Below are 14,385 nucleotides of genomic sequence, written 5' to 3' on the forward strand. Positions count from 1 at the left end.
TCAGGCACTGCCTGTTCCTGGATGTTCTGAACTCTTGATTTGTGGTTTTGATGTAATACTTCCAAACTCCCAGCCAATCTGGGCTTGCGTTGCTAAATCAATACAGTCGCAGATGAATGTTCAACCGGACGGATTGCAGGTGACAAAAATCAACTCAAACATTTGCTGTGTGTCCATTCAGATATCCATTTGTATATGGGGGATGAGTTGATAGCACTGGGGCTTCAGCAGCTCCATCCCTGTTTCAATTACAGCAGTCATCCCTCTGGAGGATTGGGTTGAAACAGAGTTCACATCAGGAGATATGAAGAAAAGCATTTCTTATGAATGGAGAAGGCCTGATTTTAACAGAATAATATGCTCTGACTCGCATTTGACTCGGCTGGCTTACATTTGCTCCACGGAAGTGTGAAAACATGAACTTTTATATCTGAAAAAAAAAAGATCTTTTGAGATAAATTATTATAAACAAACATATGTATATGATCAAACTCGCTCACCTGAAATTTATGAAAGTATATTGTGATCTAATGTGTAAAAATAAAGTGTTATGACTTCAGAGAACAAACTGTGTGAACGTGTGAGAATCAGCAGGAGGAGGGAAGTTGTCACTGAGAAAATGTGTTATTTTTAAACTGTCTGACTCATCCCTATTTACTTGTACTGACTTGTCCTGTGTGACAAGATGCTAAACAGTTTTAAAAGTTACAAGAGTAAATCTGTGCAAACTTTTTTTTGTCTTGCACAGCAGCATACATAGATGACGCTTTGCACCAGTCCCTTGGAAGAAAGAACTATGGTGCACTCATAAATACATCGTCGCTGCAGGGAGTGTAGCTCTAAACAACTTTTGACAATGATTTTTGCCGGGAAAATATCTTGCATGTGTTACCCCACTACCATGTGGCGATGACACAAGATAAAGCAGAAGGTGTTGTCTCTGCAGAAGTATACAATATCACATCAATATTGCATATTGTAAACCTGATAAATCATTCCCTACTTGGTGCTCTAATTGTCCACAGCCAGTAAACGTACTTGGGCACAATAAGGCTGAAGACAGTCATATTCTCTGGTGGACCATAAGCAGTTTTCTACCTAAGCACATTTAATGTGTCTTGAGGGGCCCTAAACATGAATATCCTAATGGGTGAAACAGCAATTCAGTCATGAATCCAAAAATCAGAAGAGGGAAATATAAAAGGGGGGAAAAACGTGCCGTGAGGCAGATTGGGAATTAATACCATCTATGGTTTTAGGCCCATATATCAACATGATGGGAGTTGCCCTACTTCTGTAAGCAGCTGTTACATTTGCAGAGGGGATTTTTTCATCTTTTGAAAAACTCAAGCAGAAAAAGGACAGGAATAAGAATGGTTCCAATCCAGTGCTCAGTGTGCACTGAGGAAGCATTGTGTAATTACCAACAAAGTGAAGCCCTTTTCAGAAGTTGCATTATTGCTAACTGGTGACCCAGTTGGTCATGTCTGGGCTCATTCCATCCTACCCAACAGTACGAAAGTTTTGTAGTTAGATTTTATGGTATAGCTTACTTTGTTGATGATAAATGTACAAATAATTGCTGTTATAGATTATCATCTGAGAATAAAATATATGGATGTACATTCACAGGCTGAAAATTTTAATTATGTTTGGTCATAATCTTTTGGTAATACAGATTCAACAGGTTGACGACATCTTTACTATTAATAAAGAAATGCACAGCTTTGTGATGTCTACCTTCCATATTAAAAATGATGCTAATTTGATGTTGTTCTCCCACCCTTAAAACATAATCATTTCCTAGATGTGCATAGAACACTTGAATAGAAAAGCATTCCACCTAAAAATACACCCGAAAAAGACTCGCAGATGTGAGCTAGAATGTCAGAAAGCCTTTGTACAATATTATCAATGCTAACAACATGACAAACCTGTGCGATGAGAGGCAGCAGGTAAAGAATGCAGTCCTGAACTGCTCTGTGTCTCACACTCATCTGCATCTGTCAAAATCCCTGTTTACAGGCCCCCCGGTCATGTCACCGAGTGAGTGAAAATAGCTGCAGAAAGGGAGAAGTAGATGGGAAGAAGTAAGAAACAGGAGCTGGGAGTGGGAAATCAAGCAATGATGAAATGAGAGCAAGCAGGATAAACAAGGGAGAGAAATAAAGTGATAAGAAAAAGAAGAGTGAAACCGAGGTGGGAGGCTAGAGAGAAAATGTAGAAACAGTAAGAGAGCAAAATCCAATGGACATCGAATCTTGATAGCCAGATAGCTTCCACTTTAAAACACCTAAATCTCCCATCTGAACTGTGATTTAGAAACAAATTCAGATGACTTGAAGGTTTCGTATTCTCATGTCAACTTGTGCTCACTTATACTCAAGTGTTTTTCACAAAAATAAGCAAATATGTACATCCATGTGTGAACTAAACTTTAAATCAAAGAAATCTGGACTTTCTCCATCCTTAAAGCCGCAGTAGGTAATGTTTATAAAAATGTTTTTAAATATTTGTTAAAACTGTCACCAATGTTGTTACAGTAAAACATGAAACAAATAATCTGTAAAAAAAAAGATCCATCATCCCTACTTTATTCATCAGTCACCCGTAGTTTCGTCATCTATCGTCAATATCTCCTACATCCCTCATCCCTACCTCCTTCAAATATCATCTCTGCCTCATTTACTACCTACATTATTCCTACCTCCTTCATCCTTTATCCATACCACCTGCATTTGACACACCTGATCATCTGTCATCTGCTATCTGATCCATCCGTTATCCCTCTCTCTTTCATCCATCATCTCTACCTCCTTTATTCATACTGCCAGTCCACCATCATCCATTTCTTCTTTATCTATCAGACCTACCTCCTTCATCCATCATACCAAGCAGGTGTCAGTCCTACCTTCTTCTTCCATCATCCCTATCTCCTTCATCCATCGTCTTTACCTCCTTCATTCATCATCTCTGCCTCATTCATTTCCTACCAGCCATCATCCTGACATCCTTTATCCATTAGTCCTACCTTCTTCATTCAACACCCATTTGTCATTTTCATTTCATTCTGCTATCTGTGCCATCCATCAGTCCAACCTTCTTCACTCATTCATTCCTCATCCCTACCGTCTTCATCCTTTTCCACTACATCCTTCATCCCTCAATCCTGCCCTTTTCCCCTGTTTCAACCTTAAGTGTATATCTTTCAGTTGTCTTTGCTCTTCTCAAATCTTGAAAGCTTCTAGAGCTTGTACGTATTCACCTCTTGTAACACCATCCCAGTGACGGAACCTCCACACTCCGAGTCTTGAGCTCTGTAGCCTGTAGCAACACGTTTCCCCAGATGATCCCAACAAATACATTTTCAACCTCACATTGTTGTGAACCGTATATATATATATATATATATATATATATATATATATATATACAAAATGTGTTTATATAATTATATTGTTATTGCTCACCCTCTAGGACAAAGAGGTTTGAAAATGTTCAGATTACAAATTACTTCTGCTCATTGTTTTAATTCCTGAAAACAGTACAGCAGTAAAAACCTTGACGTCATATCGACACACTAATTATAGGAGTCATGTAACATCCTGCTGTAGTAGTATCATCAGACAATATCTCAGAGCAAAAATATAGTGATCAATAGATCAATAGAGACAGCCTTTTGAGGGAGAAATGCTGAGGGTGTGTATGTGTGTCTGAGGGTGCAAAGCTGAGCCTCATTGACTAGAAGCTGATCTGTGGAAAGAGAAAAAAGGTGGGAGAGAGCACAAGGAGGAGGAGGGTTCCCTAAGGGTAGCACCGTTTCATAGCACAGAGCTCAGTAGTACCTCCTGGGTTGGAACTAATTGGTGCGAGATTAACTCTGCAGTGAGATATAACAACCCAGAGCAATGCCACATATCTGTGGATCAGTGACATCGGAAAGGGCCACTCCTACACTACGTGCCCCACGAGATGATTACTTGGTCCCAGACTGTCTGGTTACCACTGTAGCTGGACATGGCAAAAAATAGCATCAGCATCTGAAAGAGGTGCCTGGCAGTGATTTCTGATTATGATGCAGTGATGAGGAGCTGCTGTGTGTTGCACTTGCAGATGAAGCATAGTGGTAAAATCAACATCAGACAGGATCTGAAGAAGACAAAAAGTTGTTGTTGGTTCTACTTCTGGACATTTTTTTATATGTCTCACTGCACTAATTCATGGTGCTAATAAAATAACTTCTTTTTTTTTAAATTGTGAAAGCTTCTTTTATTTTCACAAAGCATCCCTTTCGAAGAGGGTTCCTAAACTTGAGCCCTCCAGAGCCAGAAACTGTTTAGCAACAGCAGCCACTCCACCTACAGTCAGATGTGGAGGTAAAGATGCCGACAGAGTTATCTGCAGGTGCACAGATGTTCAAGCAACATCCACAGAAGAAAGTGTGCAGGCAGCCAATCTCACCTGTACTCAACACACAGAAAGCACAACACAGAAACACATGGCAACATGTCTCAGCCAAACAAGTTTCTGAACCTGCTGTTTACCCCTGCTTTTGTAGGGACCACCCTCTAGTGTCAGATGCTGACACACTTCATCCTGCCACACATACATAACAATAACTACAACATCTCTGTGAAGTACACAATACATGTTCATACAAGATTTGTTTAGTTTGTTTTGTTTAGAGCCTAATTTAATATATCAGAAAATACCCGTGGGTGTGTGTGTGTGGAAGGAGCAGTAGAGGGATATCAGGGATGTTGAGCGGGCCCCTACCCGAGCACCCAGCCCCAGACACTGAGAACCAATAGGGAGTGTGACAGAAGGAAATAGATCCCACATTTGGAAGGAGACGCAAGATGATCCAGGAAAGGGGGTAGTTCAATCTGACAGAAAAACAGGCACACACAGACTCAGTCACATGTTCCCACCTTCTTGCATTCACACACATACATTCACCCCCACTCACCCTGTGTAAACACAATGTAAACACACCGCCCAAACAACCCCGACCCACACATCAATCCCAGCCCCATCCAGAGACGGGGGGCCAAAAAAAAGTCCACACAGTGCAAACAAGCAGCAAGGAGAACCAGGAGAGGAAGGTCAGTGCAGTACACTGAAGACCAGGCACCCACTAACCCCACAACCCCCATTGCGATTTCCCACGCCAAGCCTACCGACCAGTCCCTCCACCAAAAGAAAGTGACACACCCAATTGCCGACACATTGGAACACTCCCTCAGATGACCAGCAGAGGGTTTTGGTAGAATTTTCCAGGTCTACAATATTCTAGAATGACCTGGAGAGTGTGCTTGTGGAGAGGGTAACATAAGTTTCCTTTATTGGATAAGCAGAAAATGATGGATGAATGATCCTCAAAACACTGCTTGTTATGTTTGCACCAACTCTCACCTTCTGATCGCAACAACCTGAGGGCATTCGTCAGTCGATTCCTTTGTTGATCCACTTGTTGGTATTGGACATTTCTTGTTGACATGTTGATCTGCACTTCCATTGATCGAGTCTCTGTTTGATCATTTGATGACAGCTTGTTTTCCCAGGATTAGGAGTCACACTCTGCTTCAGTCAGCTGCACTGCTGTGTGTTCTCTGTAAATATGTTGTTGATTCAAGTCAAGCATTTTACCTGGGTCAGAAAATGTTGCAGAAGTGACTTTTGTCTGGTGCAGCTCTAGGGCGTAAAATAGGGAAAGGAAGTAGCATATATCAATCGCTCTATCCTCATTATTGTATAATATTGTATTGGAAGTGAATATACTTAATATGTTGAGTCACTCTTCCAGATGCCAGTGGATATTAAACATTGAGAGAAACTATTTTAAAGGCAAACATAAATAGTACCGTTTAAGTCTTAATAAATGTACTATGACCCACCAGGTAGATTGTATTCTTTTTTTCAAAACGCCACAGAGGCTCATTTTAAACCTTACTGAACTCATTTCATCTGATATCCTCTCATCTCTCCAACCCATTAATGAAAACACTCTCACATGCAAAAATGTGCATAATTGCTGTCCTTTTCTGCCATATCTTTTTCACTTTATTGTTCATCCTCTGCATGGATATAATGGTCCCCCTTTTTGGCATAACTCACAGTAGCTTTAAGAAGAGTAAAAATATGAGGGAAGAAGACAGTAGCTGTTAGTTTCTTGAATTTGAGTCAGCTTCCCCAGTACTCATTGCATAATTTACAGTATATACCAACTTACCCCTGTATTGATGATGATGATTGACACTCAGTGGTAGAATGTATTTTGCCAGGGAACTAGACAATTTGTGGGTCATTTCTCCTTTCAGGGTGTGCAGTGTTTCATAACACCTCAGTGGCCTCCTACCATCTCAGAAATTGTTGTGTTTGCCTTCCAGCATGAGAGCTCGTCTTATAACAGCAAAGCCATCATACTGAGAGTTCTTAGACAACACTATACCCCACATTTTTACACTCACGTTTCAAAGGCAATGGTAAAAGAATGCAATGCAAGATTTTCATTGAAGACTACATACAACACACATACGTGCAACACTTATATATTGGATTAAAGTGGTGCCTGGTGTTCAGTGTCGATGATAAATGTGTTAATTTGATTTTAAACCAGACAGGTGTCCACTGCTGTGCAGAAGTAGCTCTGCATATATTTTCAAGGTCACAGCAGGATGGCATTTATGTAGGCGCAAACTGTGTATTTTCACAGTTTTACAATCATAAGTCTCTTCGTAATCAAATGGAAATGTCTTGTTTTTCAATGATATCATGCTGGTATAAGGTGTGTGCATTGTGAAGAAAAAATTCTACAGATTTTTTGACAAAGCTCTTCTGTAGACTGTGTTTTGTCTTGATCTAAAATGTCTGGTTTGTTGACCAGACGAATGAACAAGGCACAAATGCTTAAATGTCACCATTTATTACTTAACAGGAGATAGAGGTCATATCAGTGCAGCTGCAAATTCAATAAGTATCCCATGTTGTGTCTTCAGCCATGAAGGACTGAACTACACGAAACAAAGAGACTGCTATAAAAACTGTTAATCCCATTAAGCACTACATTAACAGACTTTTGGTTCCAGAAGGATGAAGAGGAGATTTTTCAGGAACGTAAATCCTGTGATGTCATAGGGACTATACAACCCTAGGAGAAAAACTTGGGTTGGACATATACAGTCCATCGTTTGTGCAACTTTATTTAGGTCAAACAAATAAGCCTTGGCCCCTAACATATATACAATTCTGCAGAAGGAATCATAGAACTATACCTTCCCCAAAAGGAGAGTTCGTCTCTGATTCCATTGCAAAACAGATGCTGCTGTCGATGCAGCCCTTTGGTTGCTCCAGTCCCAGAGATGCGAGGAGGATATACCGCAGCTCCAGATGCTATCCCCTCAACTAACCAAGCTGCAACTCCCTTTGTTCTCTCCAGTTACTAGATGAGCGGCCACACACACACACACTCTGCCCTGCCGCTGGCCGAACATCTAACCCCAACTGCTTCTCCTCACTTAGCTGCAAAAGCTCCTCTGATCACGTTTGCTTCAAGCCAGCGAGATGAAAGAAAAGCAACAAATCCAGCACAGGCTTCCAGTGTTTCATGAAATCTTAACAGGGATGAATGAAGTAAGACTTTGTATGGGCAAAGATAAATTAGCTAGGATAAAACTATTAAAATATTCTTGCGATCATGTATTACATTTTGATTTTTGCATTGTTGATGCTTAAAACTGTTTGTTTTGTTAGAATTTTTTCTTTCCTCTCTTCCCACTAAATTACATAAATGGCCCTTTAAGAGTAATATCCATTGTCCTTATGCTAACAGATAAAAGCCAAGCACTAGCCAAGCTAAGGTAACTATTATTGAATCAGCTGTACGCCTGCTTCCCTCATTTCATGCTGTGGTCAAAGATTCTTATTGTTGTTTGCTTAAACTAGATATTTTAAAAACACAAAACTATAGCTACTATGTATTAAGTAACCATCATCACATGAGAGGTGACATGTTTCATGATGCCAAAACCATCACTGTGGTGACTAATCAATAGCTTAAGACTCAATTGTCCAATATTTATAAATATAGACAGATACTGACTTGGTCACATCAAATATGTCTCTTTCTGTCTATCTATCTAGGTTCCTCATCTATCACCCCTTTTTAAATTCATAAAATTCACACAAACATACACAAATTATAACTATGCTTTGTATAATCTCCTGGTTGCACTTAAACCCATGAAACCAGCATGTTGCGACTGTGTGGGTGTTAAATTGTTGTCCCACTTAATTAGCCTTAAAGTTTTTATTTTTCATGGAGATAGCCCTTATTAGTCAAACACCTCTCTGTGTTTGACTTGGATACAGCTGGGTTTTGCAATATGTTCTGGAAAATGACCCAGAACAGACATTGAAAACAAATTGTAGAGTATATACATTGGGCATTTAGCTTATGGAATGGCCACGCAGAACCCCTTACATGAATCCTGTTAATAATGGTATTTTTGCTTACAGTTTTACAGTTAATTTAGTCCCTGTGTTGACGTGTCTACCCTCTGATTGTTTCCAGCTGTCTCTCGTCCCCCTGATTAATCCTTCATGTAATTAATCTCAACCTGTGATCCTGGTTCCCCGCTGGATCCTAGTCTTTTGTCGTTTGTCTTGGCCGAGTCATTGTCCTGCCTGTGCCACCTGAGTTCTTGTTCATCTCCTCACTCACTTGTACTTTCTGGATTTTGTAGCTTCAAAATCATCATTATCATCATTAAACTCTTTTCTTGCACTACACCCTGGGTGTGACCGCGCCTAAATCCTCACCTCTTAACCACCTATTCAAGACATAGACATTTGGAAAACAGTGAGTGCATTTCTCAAAACAATTTGTACAACCAGCAAAATACCATGGCATATTTGTCTCTGTCTGCCAATCTGTTTCTTAAAATCCTTAGTTCATCTCTCAAAAATCATCTTTTAGTGTCTTATCCAGCCACACACTGTTATGTAAGATAAAGTCAGGATTCATCTGAGAGCAATTTACCAATTCAGGACATATTTAGAAAAAACATCTAATTGAAATGTATAATAAGCATAATATGTTTGACATATGACAACTTGTTCGACCATTTTGCATGTTGAGGCATATGCAACAAACTTATGCTTAAATGCTTTGAATGTTGAGGCTTTTAAACAGACCTAATTTTTTATGTTATTTGAGACATAAGCAATATGACATAAGCAGTTAAATGTAAGAAAAAGCATAATCACTTGTGTGGATGTACAGAAGCATTGGCTCAGATATAAACAACTGCTTTTTTGATGTCCACAAGTGACACAATGAGGTGGAGACTGAAGTATTCTTGAACACTTCAAATCTATTCTGAGGAATACAGTGATCCCTCGTTTATCGCGGGGGTTACGTTCCGAAAATGACCCGCGATAAGTGAAATCCGCGAAATAGAAAACTTTTTTTTTTTTTTTTTTTTTTTTACAATTAGCAACTATTACATGTATACAAATACAGTGACTCACGTGTAGGCCGTTTCACTGCTCTTCAGACTGGGGCGCTGCATCCTGACTGCGCTCTGCAGTGTTCTCTTCTTCTGAAGCCCGCGGTGCAGGTGTGTTTGTTCGGGAGAAGAACATAGTGATAGGCAGCTGTTGTCGCTCTTTTTTCTTCTTTGCAAAAAGATCCTTGTAGACCGACATGCCACCATCGATTATGTTGGAGAACTGTAATGAACGGCTCATCAAAGGGTCCCATTCCTCAGCTACTCGCTTAAGTTCAGTGGCCATTCGCACCATGGTTGCTAAGCGGCCAAGCGTTAGTCCTTCCTCCTCATCTCTCGTGTCCTCTTCTCCCTCTTCTCTTTCATCGTCGCTTTGTGGCTTTGTCATTTCTGCCAGCTCTGCATCGGTCAGCGGCTGTGCGTCTCCATCAATCAGGGCGTTTATGTCATCCGGACTCATGTCATTAAAGCCGTCTCCTCCAATCTGTTTAGCCAGATTCACAGCTGTTTCTACGGCAGATTGGTGGACCTCGTCAAGCGAGCCTCCGGTTGCGTTTTGCACTGCCTCTAGCCATAGTTTTTTCCAGCAGGCCTTCAGAGTTTCCGTTTTCATTTCCTGAATGGCCCTCTGAATGTTTTGGAGACACAATGCGATGGTGTATCCACGCCAGTAGTCCTTCAGTGAGAAATCTTGATCCGAGTCCATAGCGTCAACAAGATGTTGCAGGGTGTTGCGCGTATAGAGAGCCTTGAAAGCACGGATGACTCCTTGGTCCATGGGCTGAATCAGGGATGTAGTGTTTGGCGGCAGAAATTCGATTTGCACACCATCATATGCCAAATCATTACCGTGACCTCCGGCGTTGTCAAGGAGCAGAAGCACTTTAAAGTCCAGTCCCTTTCCTCTCAAATAACACTTGACCTCCGGGATGAAACAGTTTTTGAACCAATCCAGATTGAGCGCTTTTGTCATCCAAGCCTTTGCATTGTACATCCAGTAAACAGGCAAATCATCCTTATTTTTGTTTTTCAGCGCCCTGGGATTTTTAGACCTGTAAATCAGCCCCGGTTTAATCATGAAACCTGCGGCATTTCCGCACATAGCCAGGGTCAAACGGTCTTTGTGAACTTTAAATCCTGGGGCTTTGGCTTCTTCCTGCATGATGAAGGTGCGGGAGGGCATTCGTTTCCAAAATAAGGCAGTCTCATCCATGTTAAAAACTTGTTCGGGCTTATATCCCCCCTCCTCAATGATCGCCTTGAATTTATTGTTCACGAAGGCTTCTGCCTCAGCGGTATCCGCAGACGCCATCTCACCGTGCAGACAAACATTTTTAAGTCCAAAGCGTTTCTTAAACTTTTCAAACCAGCCCTTGCTTGCATTAAATGCGCTTGGCACTTTGTCAGCAGCACTTGCTGAGGGCCCGGCATCCTCTCCCTCTTCCCCGTCACTGACAGCAAAGTTTTCATACAGCATTCTCGCTTTTGTGCAGATAACGTTTGTATCCAGGGTTATGTTTTTTTTCCTGCAGTCATTAATCCACAGAGCTAATGCCGTCTCCATCCGTACCATGGTCTTGTTGCGGACAGTTACAACCCTTTTTGCATTCGTATTAAAATTGACTGCTGCTGTCGTCCTTATGTTTTTTTCATCCTTCTTTATGTAACGAACGGAAGATTCATTGATTCCGTAATGGCGAGCAACGGCTGCATAGCTTTTACCTTCCCTTAGCATGTCCAGAAGTTTAACTTTATCTGAGATAGGTAGCATCTTCCGCCGTTTGGTCCCATCCGCAGGTGCTTTTGTCGGTCCAGGCCGTTTCGTCGACATTATGGGTTTAGGAGATGTTCGAAATTACAAGATAATTTTAAATTTGCCAAGCTGTTTTACGTACGTACACAACTGCACGAGACGACAAAATGATAGCACAATTCGTAGCATGTTTTGATACAAGAAGCGGGAGTGAGTTTTTAGCGAATCAGAATGCAGAGCACAATGCAAAAAAAAAAAAAAAAAAAAATGCATTATGAAAATCCGCGAAATAGCGAATCCGCGATAAGTGAACCGCGAAGTGGCGAGGGATCACTGTACACCAAAGAGAAAAACTGTAAACACTGGGTCTGTGCCAGGAAATCAACCAATTCAGATAAACTCTATAAAGTTCTGCAATAAGTCACTACTAGATGCTTATTGATGGCTAAAAATCCAGGTGTTTCCCAACTTCTTAATTGACATTTAACCAAATGTTTGCAAGGCTTTAAGCATATATTTGAGCTTGAATGTATATTTTCTAATCCTCTGAAGATTTGACTAAATGCACTATAAATTTCCAAGCTTTTGCACTCCATTCCTATTTTTGAAATTGAAGTTAAAATATACAACTCTTGAAAAAGATAAGTTTATATAAATAAGTAAAAGAACTAAAATTTATTTGAAATCTCTATGATGAGCATCGGTAAACTCAAGAAAAACTAAATCAAATTAACAATGTGGTTTTATCAAACACTTGACAAACGCGGCTCCATTACATATATATTTGCAGTGATGTTGCAACTCTTCTCGTCTCGACACTCCTGAGAAATCAACTGCCTGTCTGTGATTTGCCAGATGTTCATTTTTCATTAGTAGAGACTTGTTTACGTTGGCTCCTTTCCAACTATTTTGCACACAAGACAGTTAAAGGAATAAGTGGCAGTGGGGGCCGTTAACTGTTAGCGGGAACAACATGACCCTTTATTTCCATAAAGAATTTATTTTTGGTTAAGGTTGTGCATGCTTAGTCTTGCTATGCCAGAGTCTTTCCTTCTGTTATAACTATGCTCAGCAAAAATGCCTGAATTGGCAGTCCATTAGTGATATGAGGAGGATTTGGTATAGTTTTAGCAGAGGGATTTATTTGCAGTTGGTAAGACTATTTTAAAGCATTTAAATGGGAATGTCCAAAATTACATACATTACTGTCATAAGGTAGAAGACAATTACTTTCAGGTTTAAAAAGTAGCCAAGAAAAACACCCTTAATAATCCTTTTATGCAAGAGCCATACTGAACACAAATGACAACCATGTTTAATATTGTAATCCATATTGTAACACGTTAATCTGTTGTCTGCTCCTGTCACAGAGACTCCCTCTTGTAATTCAAGCCTGTCCCTTGTACTGGGATCCTGGGATTCATGTCATATGAAACGTCAAGCCAATTGTAGGAATGTCCCGATATACATGGTTTTAAATCATCTGCATGAGTCCCTAACTTTGTTCGACTTAGTTCCTGAGCTGAGGTACTGAGCTCAGGGAGACAGCGTTCTAGTTTTTAAGATTTACACTCTAAGCAAAACTGCAAGCTTACAAATTGGGGCGAAAACCTTTTACTGTAATGTTTATTCACGCACAATTTAAATGATCAAAATGTGTTACAAACAGGCAGAAAGAACTTAAAAACAATAGTGACATATGTCAAATCATACATATAAAAAATTAATTTATATATATATATACTGTATATATAGGCTCTTCTCATGAACCCTTAATTTTTTGTTCACGTTGCCAAATTGAAGGATATTTTAATACATTTCTTAGACATGTTTGTTTTTGTTTTTTTAATGCCTCACTCTTTGTCAGGTCCTGGGTTGTTTTGGAGTTTGATTTATTGATTCTAGTTTAATTCTTGGTCTCTGTCTCTTTAATTGGATCAGCCTTGTCTCAATTTTATTTTAGTCAGTCCTTTCTAAGTGATTCTAGTGTAATATGTTCATTTATTATGTCTAGTTATACAAATTTGCTCTGATTTTATTACATTCCTTAGGTCTAGTAATTCCTTTGTGCTAGATTTATTTCCTAATCCTCTGTGTACTTTCTCTCTCTCTCTCTAGCCTGCCTTCTGCTCTCTCCCCTCACACCTGCAATCAGTTACCCAATCAGCCCTGGTCCATTGTGCCACAGTCACTCTCCCAGTACTTAAAAACACTTCTGCTGCTGTCACGGTTTGCTGGTTCCTCCCGTCAAACCCTTTTACTTCCCAGTAGATTCTTTGCTGTTGGTTTACTTTGGATTACTGTTTTTGTTCTGATATGGCTCCCTGTGTTTCCCATGTTGTAAGTTTGATTTTTCCTTATTTTTTTTCATTAAATACCTAAATCTGATCAACTTTTAAAAAGGAATGATTTGAGCTGATAAATCATTTTAAGAATAATGAAATGCAACATGTTTTTAAGAGGCTATCTCTTTAATCGGGGAAAACAAATTGCAAAATACATAAACACTTTTATCAATTGAGAAGCCCATGTAATGTTTTTATTTTCTTTGCTGGTTGTGTTAAGTATCCAATTAATTTAATTAAAAACAATTTTTCAGCCATTGTTAATTGCATGGGAAGTTAAATCTTGATTTATGCCCAATGTTGAGTAGAATCAAAGCTTTAAGGCAGGCGTGTCAAACCCCAGTCCTCAAGGGCCGGTGTCCTGCAACTTTTAGATGTGCCTCTGCTGCACCACACCTGAATAGAATAATTAGGTCATTAACAAGGCTCTGGAGAACTGATCTACACAAGGAGGAGGTAATTAAGCCATTTGATTCCAATGTTTTGTACCTGTGGAACAGCTAAAAACTGCATGATAGTGGCCTTTGTGGACTGGAGTTTGGCACCTGTGCTTTAAGAGGTCCAATTTCTTATAATTACATCTTACAGTGTAGTTATCCACCCTATTATGAAACTGATGGAGTTAAATAGCTGCTCACTAAACTTTAACTGTTAAGAGCCTGTTAAGGAGGTAAAGAAATGGCACTAGAGCACAAAGATAAACCAATTTTACATCATGATAGCAAAAAGATGTTATGGATGTTGAAGAATGAAGAATGTTGATCTGGCACAAAAAAGG

At 39.8% G+C, this 14,385-nt stretch overlaps 1 protein-coding gene across 1 annotated transcript; it reads right to left on the minus strand.

Moving 5' to 3' along the window:
- Positions 1-9,543: 9,543 nt before the first annotated feature.
- On the minus strand, positions 9,544-10,986 carry LOC111611085 (tigger transposable element-derived protein 1-like). Its single transcript, XM_023346712.1, has one exon. The coding sequence runs from the start codon at positions 10,984-10,986 to the stop codon at positions 9,544-9,546; it is 1,443 nt and encodes a 480-aa protein (XP_023202480.1).
- Between the last annotated feature and the right edge of the window lie 3,399 nt (positions 10,987-14,385).

The sequence above is a fragment of the Xiphophorus maculatus genome, chromosome 14 (genome assembly GCF_002775205.1).
Source record: "Xiphophorus maculatus strain JP 163 A chromosome 14, X_maculatus-5.0-male, whole genome shotgun sequence".
NCBI lineage: Eukaryota > Metazoa > Chordata > Actinopteri > Cyprinodontiformes > Poeciliidae > Xiphophorus > Xiphophorus maculatus.

Bases quoted from the DNA above. Each gene is read 5' to 3' on its own strand.
- LOC111611085 (XM_023346712.1), bottom strand. From the start codon at position 10,986: ATGCTGTATGAAAACTTTGCTGTCAGTGACGGGGAAGAGGGAGAGGAT.